The sequence below is a fragment of the Mastigoproctus giganteus genome, chromosome 1 (genome assembly GCF_048544385.1).
Source record: "Mastigoproctus giganteus isolate SK-2022 chromosome 1, ASM4854438v1, whole genome shotgun sequence".
Classification (NCBI taxonomy): domain Eukaryota; kingdom Metazoa; phylum Arthropoda; class Arachnida; order Uropygi; family Thelyphonidae; genus Mastigoproctus; species Mastigoproctus giganteus.
In genome coordinates this window covers 251,484,795-251,509,587 of record NC_143575.1, presented here as the reverse complement: position 1 = coordinate 251,509,587, position 24,793 = coordinate 251,484,795, and the positions used below count along the sequence as shown (strand labels likewise).

Sequence of the window (24,793 nt, the reverse complement as noted above, 5' to 3'; positions counted from 1 at the left end):
GCCATAGGCAGAGGCAAAAGTGATTCTTGCACTGCTTCTATTGTAATGAGCAGCAGCCTAGAGAGCAAATTGCTAGGGACTTCACGAGTTGCTGGGAGTCATCATGGAACAAGTAAATACATGGGCTGTGTTAGGGTAACTAAGGGTAAGAACAAGTGCATGTATACTTGCATGTACACTAATGCTAGAAGTATAGTAAATAAAATTGATGAATTTGCAGTGCTGATCAAGACATCAACGGCAGATACTGTTGGGATATCAGATAAATGGTGTCACACATATATAAGCAGTGCAGAATTGGAAAGTGGAGAGTACAATATGTACAGAAAGGACAGACGGGTAGGAGGGGTTATGCTGTTAGTTAAGAAAAAATCTAAGGAAGTGCATCCAGTTGACACGGGTGGACAATGCAATGTTTGAGTCTGTTTGATGTGACATAAACACTGGAAAATGAGTAGGAGTGTGTTTTAGGCCTAATGACTCTGATGAGTACAATAAACAGTTGTCCAGAGAAATAGAATGGGCCAGTAAATCAGAATGTCTTGTAATGGGAGATTTTTACTTTCCAGATATTGACTGGAACTTGTAGGTTGGTCACTCGCATGCTAGCAAGACTTTTTGTGGATTTATTAGAGAATTGTTTTCTACAGCAACATGTTCGAGTGGCAACCAGAGGGAGTAATATCCTTGATCTGATTATCAGCAGTGATTATTCATGCATTAAGAAATTGAAGACAAAGGAATCACTACGTGACAGTGATCACGCGGGTTTTTGTTTTCACAAAAGGTGACTACAGTGCTCTCAGACAGTTTTTAAATTCTATTCAGGGGGATCAATTGATGTTACCAACGGTGAATTCTAAATGGGAAGCCTTCAGGGACTTAATCTTGGAGGCTACTAGGCTTTTCATACCAACTAAGAAATACTGTTCAAAGTTCAGGCCTAAATGGAAGTCGGATGAATTAATGAGGCTCGTGGCAGAAAAGAAAAATGCATGGGATGCATATAAATTATCAGGTGATGCAGAAGCCTATGGCAGATATAAGCTAATCTGCAATCAAGTCACAAAGGAGGTTAGGCAGGCAAAGGCAGATTATGAGAAATCTTTGGCAAAGTAAAACAGCAAAGAGTTCTTCACTTATATAAACTCTAGTAGGAAAGGGATGAATCAGATTGGTCCATTTAACATAGATGGTTTGACTACTGATGATCCGGCTCATGTAGCTGATAAACTGAATGAGTACTTTGCATCTACACTTATCAAAAATTTATCAAAGAAATTTATCAAACTCTAACAGGAAGCTAAGTGATTTTGTAACAACTGAGAGCAAAATTGAGGAGAAATTGTTGAAGTTAAACATAAAAAAAGCATCTGGGGCAGATGGAATCTGTCCAGTTTTAAATCAAGGAGGCAGCAAGGGAAGTAAGCAAACCCTTAGCTATAATTACGAGCATCCTTAGTCCCCATGGACTGAAGGTGTGCAAATGTATCACCAATTCACAAAGAGGGTTCAAAAGGTGACACAGATAACTATAGACCTGTTAATTTACCTTGAGTTCGGTAAAATAATGGAATCACTGGTTAAAGAATCATTGCAAGATCACCCAGACAAGACAGAAGTAATAGCTTAGACACAGCATGGGTTTGTTAAGGGGAAGAAGTATCGTCTGACCAATTTGATTGGATACTACAATGTGGTCACAAAGGAACTGGATGCAAAAAATAATTTTGACATCATACACAGTAAACCCCCACTATTCGCGGGGGTTACGTTCCTGAGAAATGTCGCGAATAACGAAAACGCGAATACTGAGTTATGGCTCCCATAGTAATAAAGGGGTTCCGTTCCAAAGTATGAAATATATAAGAAAAACTAGTCTAAAATTTTGTCTATGTATGTATTATATGTACCTTCATATTATGACTATGTACATAGTGAAATGCACGCATATGGCATCGAAATGAAAATAAGAAACAATTTAATATTAAATGTAATATTTATAAGAAATTTCAAACAAATCTTTCAAACCAGCGCCTTTGCTAGCAAAAAAACTTATCCCACCAGTGCTATCACCAGTTTCGCTAAAGTGTTGATAAAGGAGTTTTGCCTTTTCACGAATGATGAGTGAACTTAACTGAATTTTATTTTGAGTTCGGTCTTCTCTCCACAGATTTAAAGCCTTTTCCATTTTTTCTAATTTAACATCACGAGTTACAGAACAAATTTTTGAAACAATTAGCGCGTTTTCACGGACACTACGGTGGATTTTTTCTTCCGATTTCTTGATTGATTGTTGACTCATTGATTTTATAACTTTTTGCCACTGAGGAGACACTTTCACCATTAGAAATTTTGTCTAATAACTCAATTTTATTCGCTAATGTCATCACCTTCTTTGATCTTTTCACATTTCCCTTGTTATTCGTAGCCATAATTTTGTACGGGTTCTTAGAAAGAACTTGTCCACAACAGTCACTTTCTTCCATTAACACGCTCGAAAAAGTCTGTTTTACACTGCAAAACGGTAGATTTATCATTTTTGTAAGCATATCAATTTATAAGCATATAAATTAAAAGCAAACGACGAAACCTTCCATGACAAGCGCATAACACATACTGAACAAGGATTAGCGAGAAACATCCACGCTCGCGATTTTGTCACCCCTCTCCCCCCACCCACTGAGCGCTGTTTTGACCGGGAAAGATAATTCTAGCCACGGCCATGTTTTTTTATGGCGAAAAATATTCACGCCGCTTTAATATTCACATTTTTTTAGATTTCATTTTATATTAAATCGGCTATCGCGAATACGCAAAACTGCAAATACAGATACCACGAATAGCGGGGGTTTACTGTACTTGGATTTCAGGAAAGCTTTTGATACTGTTGCACATGGAAGACTGCTGCACAAATTGGAGTGGTATGGCATTAAGGGCAAGTTACTGCAATGGATAAAGGGATGGTTGAGTGGGGATGGCAGAGAGTGTTAATAAATGGAGACTGCTCTAAGTGGACTAATATTATTAGGAGAGTCCCCCAGGGTTCGGTGCTGGGCCCATTTTTGTTTTCTGTATTTATCAATAATATCGATGAAGGTATATCAGGCTTAATGTCCAAGTTTGCAGATGATACAAAGGTTAGCAGGGTTGTTAATGACAGTAAAGACAGAATGCTACTGCAACAGGATCTAGAAAAGTTGGGCAGATGGGCTGAGAAGTGGCAACTGAAATTTAACATTGACAAATGCAAATTACTCCATATGGGTAGCAGTAACCCAAGAGAAATGTACCAACTGTGTGGTACTACACTCAGGCAGGTGGAGAATGAAAAAGAGTTGGGGGCAATTGTGCAGTCAGGTATGAAGTTCTCTGAGCAGTGCAGATGGGCTGTCAGAGCAGGTCATGGAGATCTGTCAAAGATATATAGGAATTTTGCTAGCAGAGACAAGGAGGTGATTATCCCATTATACAAGGCAATGGTCAGGCCACACCTGAGTACTGTGTACAGGTCTGGAGGCCTCATTTTAGGAAGGATGTAGAGTTGCAAGAGTGATTACAGAGAAGGACAACAAGTTTAACATTGACAAATCCAAAGTACTGCATATAGGTAGAAGTAACACAAAAGAAACGTACCAACTGTGTGGTACTACACTTAAGATGGTAGAAAATGAAAGAGACCTGGGAGTAATTGTTCAGTCAGATATGAAGTTTTCTGAGCAATGCAGACAGGCTGTCAGGGCAGGTCATGGGGTTTTGTCAATGATATACAGGAATTTTGCTAGCAGGGAAAAGGAGGCAATTGTCCATCTGTATAAGGCAATGGTCAGGACATGCCTTGAGTACTGCATACAGGTCTAGAGGCCTCATTTTAGGAAGGATGTATATTTGCTTGAGCATGTACAGAGAAGGGCAACAAGATTGGTGAGGGGAATGAAAGGATCCTCTTACCAAGAGAGGGTTAAGTTCTACAAATTGCAGCGGCTGGAGACTAGGCACCTGCAAGGTGGTAGTAGTAGTAGTAGTAGTGGCATTTGATGCAAGAAAGCAAGTGTATGAGCTTATGCAACATCAGCCAAAAAAAAAAAAAAAAAAAACACACCATTCCCTCCAAATGCCTGTCCAGTTCCTCCTTAAATTTATTCAACCTATCAACTTCCACAACGACAGATGGAAGTTTGTTCCAGCAATTAACCATCCGCTGGCTAAAGGCAAATTTCCGCACATCTAATCTACATGTCTTTTCTTAATTTGAATTTATGCCCCCTTAGGTTCGTAATCTGAACAAGTGGAAGGATCCCATCAGAATTCAGCGTGTTCAACGCATTCAAGGCCTTATACACCTCAATCAGATCACCGTGCAGGTGCCTAGTCTCCAGCCACTGCAATTTGCAGAACTTAAGCCTCTCCTAGTAAGAGGATCCCTTCATTCCCCTCACCAATCTTGTTGCCCTTCTCTGTACACGCTCAAGTAAATCTACATCCTTCCTAAAATGAGGCCCCCACACCTGTACGCAGTACTCAAGGCGTGGCCTGACCAGTGCCTTATACAGAGGGATAATCACCTCCTTTTCCCTGCTAGCAAAATTCCTATATATCATTGACAAAACCCCATGACCTGCCCTGGCAGCCTGTCTGCATTGCTCAGAAAACTTCATATCTGACTGCACAATTACTCCCAGGTCTTTTTCATTTTCTACCGCTCTAAGGGTAGTACCACACACAGTTGGTACGTTTCGCTGGGGTTACTTCTACCCATATGCAGTACTTTGCATTTGTCGAGGTTAAACTTCAGTTGCCACTTCTTAGCCCATCTGCCCAAATTATCTAGATCCTGTTGTAGTAGCACACTGCCATTACTGTCATTAACAACCCTGCCAACCTTTGTATTATCTGTAAACTTCGACATTAAGCCTGATATACCTTCATTAATATCATTGATAAATATACAAAACAACAGTGGACCTAACACCGAACCCTGTGGGACTCCACTAATAACATTAGTCCAAGAAGAGCAGCACCCATTGATTACCACCCTCTGTCTTCTCCCACTTAACCATCCTTTTATCCATTGTAGCAACTTAACCCTTAATACCATTCTGCTCCAATTTGTACAATAGTCTTCCATGCGCAACAGTGTCAAAAGCTTTCCTGAAATCCAAATATATGATATCAAAATTATTTTTTGCATCCAGTTCCTTTGTAACCACATCATAATATCCTATCAAATTTGTCAGACAAGACTTTCCCTTAACAAACCCATGCTGTGTCTGAATTATTGCTGCAGGCCTTATACACCTCTGATTGAGGTGTATAAGGCCTTGAATGGATTGAGCATGCTGAATTCTGATGGGATTCTTCCACTTGTTCGGATTATGAACCTAAGGGGGCATAAATTCAAATTGAGGAGAGACAGATGTAGAATAGATGTGCGGAAATTTGCCTTTTGCCAGCGGGTGGTTAATTGCTGGAACAAACTTCCATCTGTCGTTGTGGAATTTGATTGGTTAAATAAATTTAAGGAGGAACTGGACAAACATTTAGAGGGAATTGTTGTGTGAATTTTTTTTTTTTTTTGGCTGATGCATAAGCTCATATGCTTGATTTCCTGCATCACATGCCACTATTACTACTACAAGATTAGTGAGAGGAACAAAGGGGATGCGCTTACAAAGAAAGGCTAAAGTCCTTCCTGGAGACTAGGCAACTGCGAGGTGATCTCATCGAGGTGTATAAGGCCTTGAATGGTTTGAGCAGGCTCAACACTGACAGGATACTTCCGCTTGTTGAGATTAAGAACTTGAGGGGACAGATTAAAATTGAGGAAAGACAGTTATAGAATAGATGTGTGGAAGTTTTGCCTTTAGCCAGCAGATAATTGATTGCTGGAACAGACTTCCATCTGTTGTTGTGGAAGTTGATAGCTTAAATAAATTTAAGGCTGAACTAAAATGACCGGATGAGTGAAACGGGGAGGGTTTTTTTTTGGCTGATGCTGTATAAGCTTGCTTTCTTGCATCATATGCCTCAACTAATGCTAATGACCTCAGCTTGGAAATTTTACATTACAAATCTCTAAACAAGAATACAAATTCAATAATAATAATCAAGAATACATAACAACTGTTTACAAATAAAAATCTATATATTTCCAATGCTCCTAAAAAATCAAATTACATTGACCATTATAATTAGATAGTATGAATCAGAGCTGTATTATTCAATATATTGAGGTAAACTCCTCTTATTATTTTACTAATATTATTTTACTAATACTGACCATTATAATATAAAAATCATAAAAAATTCTAACCTCTGGATAAAATATAAGAGAAGGATAGGAGCGTATACCATGTTGCCTACACAAGCTCCAGTCTTCCTCACAATTAACTGCTCCAATTCGTAAAACACCTTCCAGTTCTCGTGCTAAAGCTCGCCACTAAAATGAATTTTAAAAAAATTTAAATAATTTTTGGTTTTCTGGATCATTATTATATGTAATATTGTGCTGCTCAATAATAACAGAATACCATGTTCTGCACTGTCATCATTTTGTAGCACAATTTTCTAAATGACCTTCAAGAATCTGAATGGATTAGATATAGGTTGTAGACAACTTGGCTGTAACTAAGTTTTAGACAACTTGGCATGAAAATTACGCCATACAACAATAATAATAATAATTTATTTATTTATCCTTATTTTATGTTACACTTTTTTGGGAGATAACAGCAAAAAGGGAGGGAGAACATATAAGCCAAATGCTTTTTAGGGGGTGTTCCCTTAGAAAAAGATAAAATTAACAATAAAAATATACAGTTCTGAAATTATATGGGTAATGTTCAACAGATAAGACATAAATAAATTTGAATTTTTTGTACATTTCTTTACAGAAGACTTCAAACACCATCACTACTTATAACTGCATTGTAAACATGTTTGCAATTAGAATTATGAAAGAAAATTATGAGATGTCTGCACAGAAATTTGCAAATTATTTGCCAACTGCTTCCTTTAACATTTGTACATTTCCATATTGCTAATGATTTTCTCTATGTTTTTAAAATCCAGGAGTTGAGTGGAAGGTAATTTGAATCAAACATCCCTGGCAATGTATTCAATTTAGTATTTTCTTGAATTTGTTCAGTGAAGCAGTATTTCTGATTTTTACAGGAAAATTTTTCCAGGTTTTAGTGCCTCTATATTTTATATTTTTCTGACTTATGGCACTTCTGAAAAGTGGAAGAACCTTCAGGTTTGCTTCATTTCTTAGATTATGGTTATGAAAAAGGATCTGAATGGGGGGGGAGAAGCCTGGTGTCTTCAAAGCATTGTAAACAAAGACTGCCTCAGCTTTCTGTAGCAGTTGGTAGGTGCTTAGGAGTCTCACTTCCTTGTATCTATACAATGCATAGACTAAATAAAAAAAAAAGGGAAACTTAGTAATTCTATGTATTTAGGAATGGTCTTTAACAGAGGCACCAATATAAATAACAGAATATAAAGCAGTCAGGACAGGAGCCAGTTAAATTTATTTGTAACAAAAGCAATTAGAAAAATTAGCCATTCATGAGCAGTTTAAGCCTATTTTGACCAGTATAGCTGACAAGTGTTAAATAATAAAGGAAATAATCAAAATTAGAATTTTCAGAAATTAAAGTTAAAAAAAATAGTAATAATAAAAAAAAAATAACAGATAGAAACATTGGAAAAATAACATTACAAATGAGTAAAAAAAAAGTCCAACTTGAGGTAATTAACATGCAAAGCATATTCAAGATAGTACAGGGTACATAGAAAATAATGGAGAATAGAAATTAGCCAAAGAGATATTCAAAGTGCCATAATAGCATTCACCATGTAGTGCAAAGGAAGCCAAAGGCTTTTGCAGCACTGGCGCATAAAAAAAAAAAAAAAAAACTACCAAGTAGATAAGAAAATACAAAATTATATGCCCCACCCTCAACAACAGGTAACTATCCAGTTAACCTTTGAATTTACTCAAACTGTCAGCCTCAACTACTTGCTAGGGCAACTTGTTCCAGCAATCAACAATTTGTTGGCTAAAAGAAAACTTCCTACAATCTAATCTAAACCTCAACTCCTGTAATTTAAATTTATGATCCCTAGTTCTGGAATTATTTACAATAGTGAGAATTCCAACTACATTCATTTTACTAATCCCTCTCAGACCTTTATAAACCTCAATCAGATCACCTGAGGTGCCTGTTGCTGAGCTCTGTAGCCCACACACGGAGTCTTTCCTTGTATGGTTATCCTTTTGCCAATCCTTGTCATTTGAGTTGCCCATCTTTGGACCCTTTCAAGAAGCTTAATGTCTTTTTTTTTAAATGAGGTCTCCATACATGAACACAGTTATTGTTATTTGGTTTTTAGGAGCATTAGCAACTAAGGCCATATTGCTCCGGGAATATGCGGTGGTCATTCCCTGACCTTTCCACATCTTCCGTATTTGGTGGTGACAGGCTCGAACCCCGGTCTAATCAAGAAGCATGTGCTACGCACTGCTGCTCCTTCCCACCTGGCTACAGAGGCGTCGTGAACACAGTATTCCAAATGTGGTCTTACAATTTCCTTACAGTGGGATTATGACCTCACTATCTCTACAGAATGACATTCAATAAATTATCGATAGGACACCGTGGGCTTTCCTGGTTGCCTGTTTACACTGTTCAGAAAACTTCATAACTGCCTATATCGTAACTCTCAGATTACTTTCCTCCTCCACTGTTTTTAATTCAACCCCCACCAAGTGTATAATTTATTTGGAGATTGCTATTTTCCAAGTGTAAGACCTTGAATTTAACAGCAATAAAACATAGCTGCCATTTCTCTGACCATCTCTGAAATCTGTTCACAATTCATCCTGAAGGAGTGCTTCTTGGCACTAATCATTATCAACTCTACCTATCTTTATGCCATCTGCAAATTCGGACATACGCCTTCTATCCTTTCAATGTCATTTATGAAAATGAGAAATAACAAGTGGGCCAAGAATTGAGGGACCCCACTCACATTACATCAATCTGAAGAATATCTATTAATCACAGGTTTAGTATTAAAACCACGCATTGTCATAGATGATACAGGCAAAAATGAAGGTGGTTTCACTTAAATACTGCTTGTTGAGAGAGAGTGCTGGAAGCTAAAGGAGTTGGTACTCCAGTGTGAAAATTAGTAAGAAGCTACCTTGCTTAGTTTAAAATGCTACATTGATAATTTTATTAACTGGGTTCAAAAGTAAAAGGACTTTGCTGTTGTTATATATGGCTAAATTTAAGAAATTAATGCAATCTGGTAACTTGTGTTTTACCGGAAAAGTTAATATGAAATTTCAGCTTAAAAGTTTGTGAGCTGGATATGGAACACTATTTAATTGGCCAAAAGGAAGAGCAAATGGAAGGAAACTGTTAAATGATGAAAAACCTTAATAAAGATAACAGGTATTTATAGAATGTTTTAAAGGATCAACTTTGAAAAGAAGACAAGGCAAGAAACTTCTATAACAGCAACTGCTATCAGAAATAACAAAAATATTATCATTGATACTAAAGTATTAAAGCTGCACACAAACTATGTTGTTAATTGAAATTGAAGTGTTTTTTTTTTTTTTTTTTTTTTAAACTAGTAACTTAAAATGGATCACAAGGAAATCAACTTAAATAAAATAAAAGCTTAAGGAACCCTGATTAAAACAGATTTTGTGATTTATACTTTTTTTGGAAATTAGATTTAATTTAAGAATTCCTGGTGTTGTAAAAGAGAAAGAAAAATGTTTAGACGTTTTAATATTAAGCAAATGATAGTCTAGTCACAGTGGGCACTTTAGTTAAAGATTTTAGTTTTTAGAATTCTGCATATTCAACATTTTCTGGTAAATGAGAAAAATTTATAAACTTGTATTTTTTTTTTTGTTTGAATGGCAAAAATATAACTCATTCTCTTTTTTTTTTTTGTTATTTCTTTTTGTTTTAAAGTAGGGGTACCGAAACATTAAGAAACAGTAAATAAAATTATTTTTTTTATTTTTTAGAAACACCCTCTTCTGGAAACTCTCAGTGAAAGGTGGGGGAGGTCAGTGGTACAGAACCTGTTTTGTTTAGTTATTTCCAGAGTCGCTTAGGATTCAGTCCGCATCTTGGATAGGTACCTTTTAGCATGGTGCCGGACAAAATCCTATATCTGTGAGCAGAATAAAATTGGCAAACACTTACAAAAACAAAAATAAATGACAATAGGCTATTTATTTTGCTTCAAATTAGAATTATTCAAAGTAAAAATAAATTTATACAAAGAGGAAGGCAGATTGATGGCACAAGCAAGCATAAGAGAAAGAGGGCTTACTTTGGCTAAATTAAATTTAATAAAAGATCTAATAAAAGAAAAGAAGGTAAGTATGAAGGAAAACAGTGAATAGCTGATAAGTCCAGAAAGCTAAAAGAAAACCCATTAATCCAACTATTAACTCTTCCCCCTTTAATTTGAATTTATGGCCCCTAGTTCCAGCAAAATTTACATTTCTGAAAATGTCAATTAAAAGGTAAAAACTACTCCCTCTTAGAGCTTTAGAAACAAAGGAATCCTCCCACACCAGTCTGAGGCTGCAGAACTCCAAAGTGTAGTCTCAAAATTGCTTATACAATAAGATTATGACTTCCTTATCTCTACAAGCAATCGCTCACTAAATCATGAACAGAGCACCACTGAAGCTTATGTATCTGCACTGCAGAGAAAACCTTATATCTGCCTGTTCTTAACTTCTCAAAATCTTTCTTTCTCTCCAAGTAACTAAATTGTTTTGGGGTTTTTATTTTCCAATTTATCAAAAAAAATCCTTACATTTTGCAACATTACAACACAGCTTTCACTTATCCAACCATTGCTAAAACCTATTCAAGTCACCAACAAAGAAGCACTGACTAGCACTGGTCATTTGCTATTCTCCCAATCTTTATATCAACTGCAAATTTTGACATCACATCCTATATCCCTTCATCAATGTAATTTAAGAAAATCAGAAACAACAGCATCAGTTACCAAGGGATCCCACTTGTAACATTAACTCAATCTGTAGGGTAGCCATTAACCACAATCCTCTGCTTCCTATTCCTGCAGCCACCCTATAATCCATCTAAAGATCACACCCAGGGTGCCTCCTGAGTGTGATCTGCAGATATTCAATTTTTATGTCAATAATCTCTCATGCTGAATGAAATACTTTACTCAAGTCCAAATAAACATATCAAAATTATTCCATCATCCAACTCATTATTGATACTGTTAAACTGTTTAGTTAAACAGTTTTGTTTAACTGTTTAGTTAAACAAAACTTTAGCTTTATAAAACTGCACCATATTTCCTTAAGAATACCATTTTATCTAGGTATCTCTGTTATATTCTTAATCATCACTTACAATTTTCTCTAGAACTTAAATCAGATATAACAGTCAGTAGATTCACAATTTGCTCTACTTTTATGGAATGGTGATAAGCTGGCATTTCTCCAATCCAAAGGAATCCTCCCCCACCAGTCTGAGGATGCTGTTATAATTAATCTTAATGTAATAACAATGTAACACATTATATCAGTCAAGTCAACTCAACTCAAAAAAACCTTCAATACAGACTATACAGGGTGTCTCAAAAATATTGGTACAAATGTTTAGGGGAGGTAGGTAACATCTAAAGGAATGTGAATCGCATAGGAACCCATAACCGGAAACGTCACCATAAGTTGGTACACGGTGCTGTTCATCAGTTCGCGAGAGAGAAAAATTTCTGGTTTACTCATTCAAGCAGTAGTCGCTGCACGAAGAGCATGCATCCATATACGAACTGTGAGCTGGCAGACATGCACCTAGTGTAGGGATTAGCAGAGGGCAATGGATGAGCCGCTTAAGGAATTTATGGAGAATGCTTCCCAAACAGACATGTACTGGACCACTGTTTGTTTGCACGTGTGCATCAAAATTTGTAAATTATGGGTCATTTAGAAGTAACAGGAGTAGTGCGGGCAGACCACGTTCGACACGAACTCCCGCCATGGAAGAAAGTGTGTTGAATGCCGCCCAGAATAATCCTACTACCAGCACACGTGCCGCTGCCTCAGGAGTGTCTCGTTGCAGTGTACAGCGTGTCTGGCATGACGATTCCTTACACCCCTTTCATCTCCAAAGGGTTCAGTTACTGCTCCCCCAAAAATCATCCTGCATGTGTGGCTTTTGCACAGTAGTTTCTCCAAGAAGGTATTACACCTGAGAAACAGTAATCCCAAAATAACTTATTCACTTGGTGGAGTTCAACTAAACCCAGTACTGGAGGAAAGTGACTTGGGTGTTACGACACGGTCAGACATGAAATTCTCTGAGCATTGTAAACAGGTTGCAAGGAAGGCCCATGGTGTCCTGTCAATGATCTATCGAACTTTTGCAAGTAGAGACAGGGACGTGATAATCCCATTATATAAGGCTTATGTTAGACCACACTTGGAATACTGTGTTCAGGTATGGAGACCGCACCTAAAGAAAGACAGAGCTTCTTGAAAGGGTGCAAAGACGGGTAACTCGCCAGGTGAGATCGGCAAAGGGGCGTCCTTATGAAGAAAGACTTCGAATATGTGGGTTGCAGAGTTTGGAAACTAGACATCTTAGAGGAGATTTGATTGAGGTGTTTAAGGCTCTGAGAGGCATCAGTAAAATGAATGGGGATGAAATTTTCAAGATTATAAATGATGCTAGAACTAGGGGACATAAATTCAAGTTATGGGGGGAAATGTTTAGATTGGACTGCAGGAAGTTTTATTTTAGCCAGCGAGTTATAAACTACTGGAATAAGTTGCCTTCATGGGTGGTAGAGGCCGACAGTTTGGGGAAATTCAAAGGTCATCTGGATAGTACTTTCGGGTAAGGGAAACGCATAGAATGATAGGTTTAATTTCCTTTTTTTTTTATTAATTATTATTATTTATTTTATTTTCATTGTTTTGTTTGGATATTTTTTTTTTTTTTTTTTTGGCTGGTGCAGCATAAGCCATAGGCTTTCTTGCACCATGCGGCCATTACTAATACTAAAGTGTTCAAGACTTGAATTTTCCAGCCTATGTTTTGTTCACGGATGAGACTTATTTCACTCGGGAAGGCTCATTCAATCAGCACAATGCTCATGTGTGGGCTCACGACCATGCAAAACAACATCGCTTCACAATAAATGTGTGGGCAGGTATGGTCAGTGACTGCTTAGTCAGCCCATAATGTCACCATCCCGCACGAACTCCGATAAATATCGGATCTTTCTTGAACAAGTTCTACCAGGGTTACTTGACGATGTTCCAGCAAATGTGAGACGCAACATTTGGTTTCAACATGAGGGGGCGCCTGCCCATTATGGAAGGTGTGTTCGTGATCATTTAAACAGGCGTTTTGGGCGTCAATGGATTGTCCTTGTTACACCCATTGCCTGGCCCCCACGCTCACCTGATTTATCGAGCCTTGATTTCTTTCTGTAGGTGGGCCCTCAAATCTATTGTATGTATGAATCGCCTGTGGAGATGGAAATGGATCTCATGGCGAGACTCGTCTGCGCTGCTACTACTGTCAAAGAAACTCCAGGTGTGTTCGACCATGTCTGCCAATCCATACTGTGTCGCGCATGCATCGCATCTCATGGTGGAACCTTCGAGCATCTGTTGTAACATCATGAAATGCATCCATCTCGTACTCCATTGTTAATATTATGTCAAATAAATGTTTGCCACTAATTATTATCTTGTGTCATTTCTGCTTCTTGTGCCTCTGCTATTACTTTCCCATGACGTTTCCGGTGATGAGTTCCTATGCAATTCACATTCCTTTAGATGTTACCTACCTCCCCTAAACATTTGTACCAATATTTTTGAGACACCCTGTATAAGTAGTCCGCCACTTAGATTATCTAAATAAGTATCTCTATAAGATGAACAGCTAATCTAAAGTGTATTTGATTTAAACTGCCCTCCTTTCTTAGTACAGTTAAGAAATTTCAAATTCAAAGATTAAGCAAAGAAAGAGAAAATATTAATCACGTTAATTATATTAAAAATATAATTAATAAATATTAATTAAACTTACAGCTGGAGCTAAGTGATGACAATGTGAACACTGGGGAGAATAAAAATTTACAAACCAAATGTCTGGAGAATTCATCACTGACTGTTCTGTAAAGGACAAAAATAAAAACAAAGCTTATCTTAGATTTCTAATGTAGCATTTGATATTCTAATTATTAGAATTAAATTACTTAATATAAATTGGCAGTTTTCCAAGAAAAATATATAATAAAAGAATAATTAGCTTTTGGCATAATTCTGCAAAGGATTCCTGCAACAATCATTTACATTTATCTTTTTTTGATGCAATAAATAAAGATCATATATTTATTTATTTAATAATATAGCAGATAAATTATGTTATCCACTGAATTTAAATTTATTGCGAAGAAAATTTAAACCCATTTATCTATTAAAAAAATTCTTCAAAAAAATAAAATAAATATATATCTCGATAATCTGCTTCAATACAGGGTGATATTTTATTCATTATACTATTTCTTTTCTTTATTGAGTAACTTCAAATTTTTTTCATACTAACAACATCAGTATTCTGCAGGGAAAGGTTTGCAGATTTGGTTGGTAACACTGAATACTCTCCAGCTTGATGTGAAGACAATGGTGGCATGCATCAGTGGGCAAAAAGTGTTTATTGTTAAGAATACTTTAGAAGTAGAGATTAAATTATTTTTGCTACAAAACAATTGAAGATACTGACGACTTGAGCATGCACAATGAACCAGCAAACCACACAATTTTGAGGTTGGTGGATCTATTTGAGAGAATATGCAGCGTTTTAGATTAAAAGAAAGGTCACACAAACCAACTATCGTTAAGAATGTCAAAGAAAGTTGATGAAACTTGGGAAATCTTGCTGCAAAGCCTAAGAAAGAGCTTGCATGAACCTTCATAGAAGGTCTTACAGCACAGTAAGGAAGATTTATCAAAGTGACTTGCTGATCACTTTGATAAATCAAAGGTCCCTTACAAAATTCAGCTGGGAAGCCCACCAAATACAAAAGAACAGCAAGTTCAATTTGCTACAGAATTCAGTGCACTCTTATATTGAGAGTAAAAACCTAATATTATAAACAAATATTTGGAAGTTTTTTTTTTTTTGGCTGATACTTTATAAGCTTGCATCATATGCTGCTACTACTACTATCTGAAATTTTGGCCATATAACTCAAATTTTCTTCCAAACTATTTTTAAATACTACTGCTATTCTTTCTCTTCGCCATTTCTTATTACTGTTTTTTTTTATATGCTGTTAATTTTAAATATGTATTTATTACTGACAATAAAAAAAAACTGAAATGGATTTGCCACTCTAAACTTAAATACAAAAAACTGGATGATATGTTCAAAAATAATGTTGAAATAAGACACTGACATTCAGATGATTTTACAAAGTACATGATTTACATAATATTGTGAAAGACTATCATTACTTCAGTAATTTATTTATAAATTTTCAAAACTTTTATTATTATTAGGAGTTTTTTTCTTTCCATTACTATATACTTCCAATGACATAAAATAATAAGTAATGAAAATTTATAAAAAAGGTAAGTACACTTACCAAAATCAGTTTTACTTAGAGTGATAATTTCTCGATCATCATCATAAATACCTATCAGCAAAAAAAAAAAAAAATGAAAAGAAATACTACATATAATACATGCAATTTACAAATTATTCATTTAACAAATTAAACAATTTATATTTCACACTTCTGTAAATGACACTTAAAAACAAATGGTACGAATAAAATAAAATAAAAAAAATGACATTTATAGCAGTTTAGTGTTATAAGATGGTACAGGAAATAGTTATGAATGAAAACAATTAAGTTAAAAAAACAAAGAAACTCTGGAAGATATTTTTAACAAGACTTTAATATAAGCCTATAACATAACATAGTCTTATATCTAATATAATATTCTGGAATCTTAACACCCTTTTGGGGGATTCTTTTTAGTTAGAACATAGGCTTTTTTCTTCTCTGTAACTACTTTGTGTGTGTGTGTGTGTGTGTGTGTGTGTGTGTGTGTGTGAGAGAGAGAGAGAGAGAGAGAGAGAGAGAGAGAGAGAGAGAGAGAGAGAGAGAGAGAGAGAGAGAGAGAGAGAGAGAGAGAGAGAGAGAGAGAGAGAGAGAGAGAGAGAGAGAGAGAGAATACAAAAAGGAAAAAGAAATATATCCTGAAGAACTCGCACTACAGAAATTCATTTAACCTTAAACTATTACATTCATTTTTACTTAATACAAAAATGAAAACGTCACGGTAAATCTATACGATAAAAAAAATACTTTTAAATTCCAAATTGCACACCTCTGTCACTGGAACTCTAACATTTTGTGAAAAATCCACAGGAATATTTTTTCAGCACAAGGCACGTATTTGTAGCAACCAGATCATATTAATACAAGCACTTAAAAAACCATATCAAAAATTGGTTAAAATTAATATTCCTCCAAATTTCATTACATTTTATACAAAAAGCAGTATTGACAAAATAAATGCTTTCTTTCAGCTACAACATCGCTTCAAAAAAAAAAAAAAAGGAACATTACCATATATTGCGCATCAGAATTTTTCATTACACCACTTGTATGCAGCATATATAAAAATCTTGGCACTAAGCCATCCATATTGTTCTAACAATATATTTCAACATGGTTTATAATAACACAGAGTCTTTCTTTATTTCTTTCTTTCACTCTGGTTACAAAGTATCGAAGCCACAGTCATTCAATTTAGATTGTTTGTTGTTGTTTGTTATTTGGTTTTTAGGAGCATTAGCAACTAAGGCCATATTGCTCCGGGATATGCGGTGGTCATTCCCTGACCTTTCCGCATCCTCCGTATTTGGTGGTGACGGGCTTGAACCCCGGTCTAATCAGGAAGCGTGTGCTACGCACTGCTGCTCCTTTCCACCTGGCTACGGAGGCGACCTTCAATTTAGATGTACAAAATTTAAAATAGAAAAAATGTAACCAAATTCCAAATAAAATAATTTTGCAAAACATTTTGCCCCACCTGCACTAAACTCTGACAAATTGAAATACTATGTGCTTCCATAAACCATGGTCATGTTGTGGCTTCTTGATAAGATAATGTGTACCTTTGTTTATGATTATTTATATATTCTTTCTTTCTATCTTTTCCATGCTTCCTAATTCATTTCACAAATATACGTGGTCTCAATTCTAATCTCAACGATGTCCATTTCCACTTGCAGTCTGCCAAACCCCATGTACTTTTTCTGACAGAATCTCAGTTATTGGTTGATTCAACTACTGCTCATTTCAGATGCCCAAATTATTCGCTGTATGATTCCTTTCGCCTCAAAGGTGGTACTTGTCCATATGTCCATTCTGATATTCCCTGCCAGAGACTTGGCAATTTGGAATCTCCTCTCTTTGGCTTAAAATCTCTCTATCTCATTGTGTCAAATTCATCTGTTGTCTCTACGGTTCTCCCAACTCCACTAATGACTTAGAGCTCTTTGACTTCCTCTCTTTGCAACTTGACTTTCTCCAGTCCAACTTTCCTAACAGTGAGGTAATTTTCCTTGGTGATTTTAATGTTCACAACTCCAGCTGGATTCCGTTTTCTAGTCACACTGACCCAGCTGGTCGAGATGTTGAGACTTTTGCAATTACTAATGACCTTGCACAGATTGTTCATTTACCTACAAGAATACCGGACAATCCTAATCATACAGCCAACATGCTTGATCTTTTTCTCACAAACAACCCTTCTAAGTACACGGTCAAAGTGAGAGGTCCTTTAGGCACTTCAGATCACAACTTGGTGATTGTCTCTTCTCCAATGGAACCTTTATCTCATGGCTATTCCAAACCTTGTGTTGTTTGGCATTACAAGAATGCAAAATGGAATGACCTGCGAGATTTCTTTTCTTCTTTTCCTTGGTCAGAGTACTGTTTCAAAACTTCTGATGATGTCAATGTTTGCTCAGATCGTGTCAATGAAATTATTCTTGCAGGAGTGGAATCCTTTATCCCACACTCCACTTTAAAATCTCGTCCTTTATCTAAACCTTGGTTTTCCAATAAATGTACTAAGGCTGATCAAGAGAAGAATATTGCATATCGTAATTGGCTTGTTTCTAATTCTTCAGTTTCATTTTCTGCCTACACCAAAGCTCACAACAATTTTAAAGCAGTTATTAATCAGTCCAAACTAGAGTTTGAACAGGCAAAGAGTAGAAATCTTGCTTCTTGCCCTAATGGTAGCCGAGCATTCTGGTCTCTTGGCAAAGCTATTGGCCACAACTTTTGCCCATCTCTGTCCAAATCAGATGGTTCTAGTAGTAGTAGTAGTAGTAGTGGCACATGATGCAAGAAAGCAAGTGTAGGAGCTTATGCAGCATCAGCCAAAAAAAAAAAAAAAATCACACCATTCCCTCCAAATACCTGTCCAGTTCCTCCTTAAATTTATTTAACCTATCAACTTCCACAACGACAGATGGAAGTTTGTTCCAGCAGTTAACCACCCGCTGGCTAAAGGCAAATTTCCGCACATCTATTCTACATCTGTCCTTTCTTAATTTGAACTTATGTCCCCGTAGGTTCGTAATCTGAACAAGTGGAAGGATCCCATCAGAATTCAGCGTGCTCAACCCATTCAAGGCCTTATAGACCTCAATCAGATCACTGTGCAGGTGCCTAGTCTCCAGCCACTGCAATTTGCAGAACTTAAGCCTCTCTTGGTAAGAGAATCCCTTCATTCCCCTCACCAATCGTGTTGCTCTTCTCTGTACACACTCAAGCAAATCTACATCCTTCCTAAAATGAGGCCTCCAGACCTGTACGCAGTACTCAAGGCATGGCCTGACCATTGCCTTATACAGAGGGACAATCACCTCCTTTTCCCTGCTAGCAAAATTCCTATATATCATTGATGTTGGTGACTCTATTGTCAGGGAAACGGGGAACATCCTTTGTAAAAAGGATAGGTGGAACAGGACCAGGGTATGTCTGCCAGGGGCAAAGGTTGATGACGTTGTAGAGTGGATATCATCTTTCAAGGGCACAAAAGGTGATATAGTTGTACACATTGGCACTAATGATATTAAGAGTAGGAGACCGGCGGAATTACTTAACAAGTACAGGTCACTGATGAAAAAAAGCCGTGAAATAGGGTTGAATTTGAAAGTGTCTGCAATTCTGCCCAGACACGATAGGAGGGAGTATATGATGAGAGCCTTGTCGATCAATTCGGCCCTGGAAAGATTGTGCAAGGCTCAAGGGATAGAATTTTTTTCAGCCTGGACTGTACTTGTTAACAGGAGAGACTGCTTCTACAGGGATGGGATACACTTAAATAGAAAGGGTGCAAGAATATTTGCTGATGCTATCGAGGCAGTGTTAGGTGGGTCGGAAAACTAGTTTGGGGGGATACAAAGACTAATAGTTTAACAGTAACCGCAGGCAGAGGTGAAGGTGATTCTTGCACAACTTCTATTAGAATAAGAAGCGACCTGGAGCGAGAGGTGTTGGGGGTTTCAGGGACAGATGGCAGTCATCATGGAATAGTTAGGTATATGGGATGTGTTAGGGTAACAAGGAATAGGCATAGGAGCATGTATACCAATGCTAGAAGTATAGTAAATAAATTTGATGAATTTGAAGTGTTGGTCAAGACATCAAAGGCGGATATTGTTGGGATAGCAGAGACGTGGTGTCACAAAGATATAAGGAATGCAGAACTGGAATTTGGGGAGTACAATGTGTACAGAAAGGATAGACAGGACAGAAAGGGAGGGGGTGTTATGCTGTTAATTAAGAAAAACATAAAATCAAAGGAAGTGCACCCAGTTAATATAGATGAACAGTGCTCTGTTGAGTCAGTTTGGTGTGAGATAAGCACTGCGAAAGGAAAAATAAGAGTAGGAGTGTGTTATAGGCCTAATGACTTGAATGAGTACAATGAACAATTGTACAGAGAAATAGAGTGGGCCAGTAAATCAGAATGTCTTATAATGGGGGATTTTAACTTCCCAGATATTGACTGGAACTTGTGGGTTGGTCACTCACACACTAGTCAGACTTTTGTGGATTTATTGGATGATTGTTTTCTGCAGCAGCATGTTCGAGAGGCAACCAGAGAAAGTGGAGGAGAAATTGTTGAAGTTAAACATAAGAAAGGCACCTGGGGTGGATGGGATCTATCCAGTTATTTTAAAGGAGGCGGCAAAGCAACTAAGCAAACCCTTAGCCATAATTATGAGAGCATCCTTGGACTCAGGGGAGGTTCCCACGGACTGGAGATGTGCAAATGTGTCCCCAATTCACAAAGGTGGATCGAAGGGTGACACGAGTAATTACAGACCAGTTAGTTTAACTTCTGTTCCGGGTAAAATAATGGAGTCACTGGTTAAAGATGCATTCCAGGATCATCTAGACAAGACTGCAGCAATAATTCAAACACAGCATGGGTTTGTTAAGGGAAAGTCTTGTCTGACAAATTTGATTGGTTATTATGATGTGGTCACAAAGGAACTGGGTGCAAAAAATAATTTTGATATCATATACTTGGATTTCAGGAAAGCTTTTGACACTGTTGCGCATGGAAGACTACTGTACAAATTGGAGCAGAATGGTATTAAGGGTAAGTTGCTACAATGGATAAAAGGATGGTTAAGTGGGAGAAGACAGAGGGTGGTAATCAATGGGTGCTGCTCTTCGTGGACTAATGTTATTAGTGGAGTCCCACAGGGTTCGGTGTTGGGTCCACTGTTGTTTTGTGTATTTATCAATGATATTGATGAAGTATATCAGGCTTAATGTCGAAGTTTGCAGATGACACAAAGGTTGGCAGGGTTGTTAATGACAGTAATGGCAGTATGCTACTGCAACAGGATCTAGATAATTTGGGCAGATGGGCTAAGAAGTGGCAACTGAAGTTCAACCTTGACAAATGCAAAGTACTGCATATGGGGAGAAGTAACCCCAGAGAAACGTACCAACTGTGTGGTACTACACTTAAGGTGGTAGAAAATGAAAAAGACCTGGGAGTAATTGTGCAGTCAGATATGAAGTTTTCTGAGCAGTGCAGAAAGGCTGCTAGGGCAGTTGAGTTCTGTTGTCACTTCAGCCAAGGACAAAGCTGACTTGCTAGTATCCCATTTTTCTTCCAACTCACGTATTAATGATCTTGGTAAAACACCTCCCACCATTCTCAACACACTCCATTCAATGCCTCCTGTGGTCTTCCGTCAAAAGGATGTCAGAAGGATTTTGACGAATCTTGATGCTAAGAAAGCTCCAAGTCCTGATGGTATTTCTCCACTTGTTCTCAAAACCTGTGCTCCTGAACTTACTCCTTATTCCAAAGGTGTTTTTCCTTCTGCTTGGAAATTTGTTCATATCCAGCCAGTTCCTAAAAAGGGTGACAAATCCCTCCCATCCAATTATCGTCCCATTGCAATTACTTCTACTCTTTCTAACGTAAATGGAGAAATCAATTAACTGCCAACTTTTAAACTACCTAGAAACCTTCCGTCTGATCAACAATCGCCAGTATGGATTCCGTCAGTGTCGATCCACTGGTGATATTCTGGCTTATGTTACCCATTTATGGACTAATTCAATGGAAACGGTCGGTGAAACATAAGTAGTTGCTCTTGACATCTCAAAGGCTTTCGATCGTGTTTGGCATAAAGGTCTTCTAAACAAGCTTCCATCTTATGGTCTGCCAACTGTTTTTAGTAATTGGTTATCCAGCTTTCTCTTTGATCGCTCACTGTGGGTGATGGTAGATGGCTCTCTGTCTTCTAACTTGTCCACTAATGCCGGTGTTGCCGACCGGGCTAGCCGGGTAGGTAAAGTACCTGCCTAGCAACCCAAAGGTCGTGGGTTAAAATCCTGCCTCGGGCTTGGATCAAAGTACTGCAAAAACCTTGGGAGGTGCATTATGGCCACAGAAGCCGATGTGCAACAACTACCAAAAAAAAAAGCCAGTGTCCCCCAAGGTTCAGCTCTTTCCCCCACTCTTTTCCTCTTGTATATTAATGACCTTCTTCCATTGACTGCAAATCCTATCCATAGTTTTGCCGATGATAGCACATCGCACTCTACTTTCCATTTTGAGAAACCTTGTCCTGCTCAATCAGCTTCAACTTCTCGAAAATCTACTACCAATTCCTTAAATGCCGATCTTCAAGTAATTCTCCAGTGGGGCAAAGACAACTTAGTTGATTTCAACCCTTCTAAAACTCAGTCTTGTCTTATATCTCGCAAAAAGGATTCTTCTGCTCCTATGCTTATCTTTAGTGACACTCCGATTTCTAGGCAAAATGATACATCACTTTTGGGGATTACCCTGACTTCTAATCTCTCTTGGCACAAGCACATTACAAATATTGCTTCCTCCGCATCTAAAAAATTTTGTTTTCTCTTTCGCTCTTGGCATTACTTTTCTTCCAAACAGCTGCTCACTCTGTATAAATCACAAATCCGCACTGCCATGGAATATTGTTCCCACATCTGGGGTGGTACCCTCAAAACCTCTCTCAAGCCTCTTGATTCCATTCAGAAGAGGGCAGTTAGGTTAATTAATGATTCATCTCTAACAGAGTCTCTCCACTCGCTGTCTCATAGACGTACTGTTTCTGCTGCACACCTCTTATCTGTAGAAGAGGCGTATTGTTTCTGCTGCACGCCTCTTCTACAGATACTTCCATGGGCACTGTTCTTCTGAATTGGCTTCTATAATTCCCACTCTCTCTCTCTTTCAAAACAGTCCAAACACGTGTCACCGCCAGCCAACATCCATTTACTGTACAACTTCAAACTCACAGAACCAACTTTTCATCTTCCTCGTTTATTTATTCAACTGCCGTTTTCTGGAACAACCTTCCTTCATACGTATTTCCTGAAAATTACAGTCTACAGGAGTTCGAGTCCAATGTCAACAAATATCTTCTTTCGTCTTCTCAACCTCCAACCCAAGCATGGTTCTAAATACTATAGGTTCTAATACCTCTCATGTTTGAGGTTTACATAAAAAAAAAAAAAAAAAAGCTATTAGTTGCAATTTATTTAAACTATTACATAATACTATTACATTCATTTTTACTTAATACAAAAATCCATTTATTTATTAATTAAAAAGTGATTATGCTCTAAAAGTATATTTCATATTATTATTATTATATGTATGTATGTGTGTGTGTGTGTGTGTGTGTGTAGGAACAGAAAGGAATTCAATAACTCACCAAAGTTTTCATAATAATAATTCCAGCTATGGTAATTCCCTCTCCATCCTTTACCAAAATCATCTTTAAGGCCTTCCTCACCATGAAGATCGTATTTTTTTCTTGTTTCTTCATCTTTAAGCACCTCATATGCTTTATTTACTTTAATAAACTTCTCATGTGCATTTTCATCATCCTTAAAAACAAATTTTTAAACCAGTTAATTTGTTATTTTGAGGACTCACATGCTTCAATTTGATTTATTGCAGACAGAATAGTTCCCTTTTTAATTTAATTTAATTAGTTTACTTTTTTTTTAACAGTATCTATATGACTGATAACTTGGAAAAAGAAACCAAAAAAACTAGTATTTAGTTCTGTATTTATTTCAAATAAATTATCTAAATTTTCCTATGACACATCAAATTTATTTAAGTCCATATATATTTGCATGTGTACAAGATTTGGGTAAACAAAAGAAAGGTTTGAAATCATTGTAATATACCAATAAGCAATTTCTGGATCATGAGTGTAAAACTATCTCCTGGTCAACCACAAGGAGGTTCTGTATGGATTGTATTCAGAAACAATGAGGTATAGCATGTCATTCACTCATTAGCATTTTCATTGACATCATAATGCAGGCAGAGAAAATGGCAAACAATGGCACCTGATAGTTTCACGAGTGCAGTGTCTTCTCTTAAATACTTAAATAAAAATTAGAAATAATTTTATTAGCTTATCCACATTTTCCTAAACTAACAACTAAGATGTAACAGTTTTATTTAAAGTTAGGTTGGGTTAAGAAGTAAGAAATTAGTGAGTCACTGGAACCAGTTCTCTAAGTAAATTCCTTAATTCTTGGGATAATGGGCCCTTACCTTGATATAGAGTTCAGTTGTTTCGTTTTTTTTTTTATAGTTAATTTTTGTGTATGCTGAGTTTTCAATCGTCATTAGTAAAAGCCAATGGCAACTAACGTCCATTGCACAACCAATCATCCAAGCGAGATTACTATTAAGTTTTTCGTAGTGACATTCTTGTTATGAGTCTGAAATGGGAGACACCCAGTGCCAGTCATGATTAGTGAAAGCAACGAAAGCTAAGTCACACAAGAAATCGTGTCAAATCTACAGCAAAGTTTTCCAGTAGTGGATTTCTGCTAGAAGAAATCCACTTCTTCTTCATGTCACTATTTTATTTTAGAAAATAAAAATAATACTAAATATTCATTTCAGCTGTACCGATTAGTAAAATCATAGTCAACTGAGATTTCTGATGGACTAAATCCTAGCTTAGTTTTTATTCAACATTGACAACTGGTCAAAAATCAATTGTAAGCAGTCTAACCCCTCCACTCCTTATCATCAAATAAGTACTTCTACAAAGAAAAAGACAAAAAAAAAAAAAATAAATAAAATAAAATGCAATGCTTAAATTACAAATTTTTAATATTTGTAACA

The 24,793-nt window shown here is 36.9% G+C and overlaps 1 protein-coding gene across 2 annotated transcripts in view; it reads right to left on the bottom strand.

Moving 5' to 3' along the window:
• LOC150091755 (endoplasmic reticulum disulfide reductase DNAJC10-like) overlaps positions 1-24,793 on the bottom strand; it is a 156,357-nt gene that overhangs the window by 120,344 nt on the left and 11,220 nt on the right. For both annotated transcript variants that reach the window (XM_090385579.1, XM_090385580.1), the window contains exons 3-6: positions 23,352-23,526; positions 15,688-15,738; positions 14,127-14,212; positions 6,314-6,439 (exon numbers count right to left, since the gene is read on the bottom strand). In XM_090385579.1, the coding sequence (XP_090241705.1) occupies positions 6,314-6,439; positions 14,127-14,212; positions 15,688-15,738; positions 23,352-23,526 (438 nt within the window). The remainder of the gene's footprint in view (positions 1-6,313; positions 6,440-14,126; positions 14,213-15,687; positions 15,739-23,351; positions 23,527-24,793) is intronic.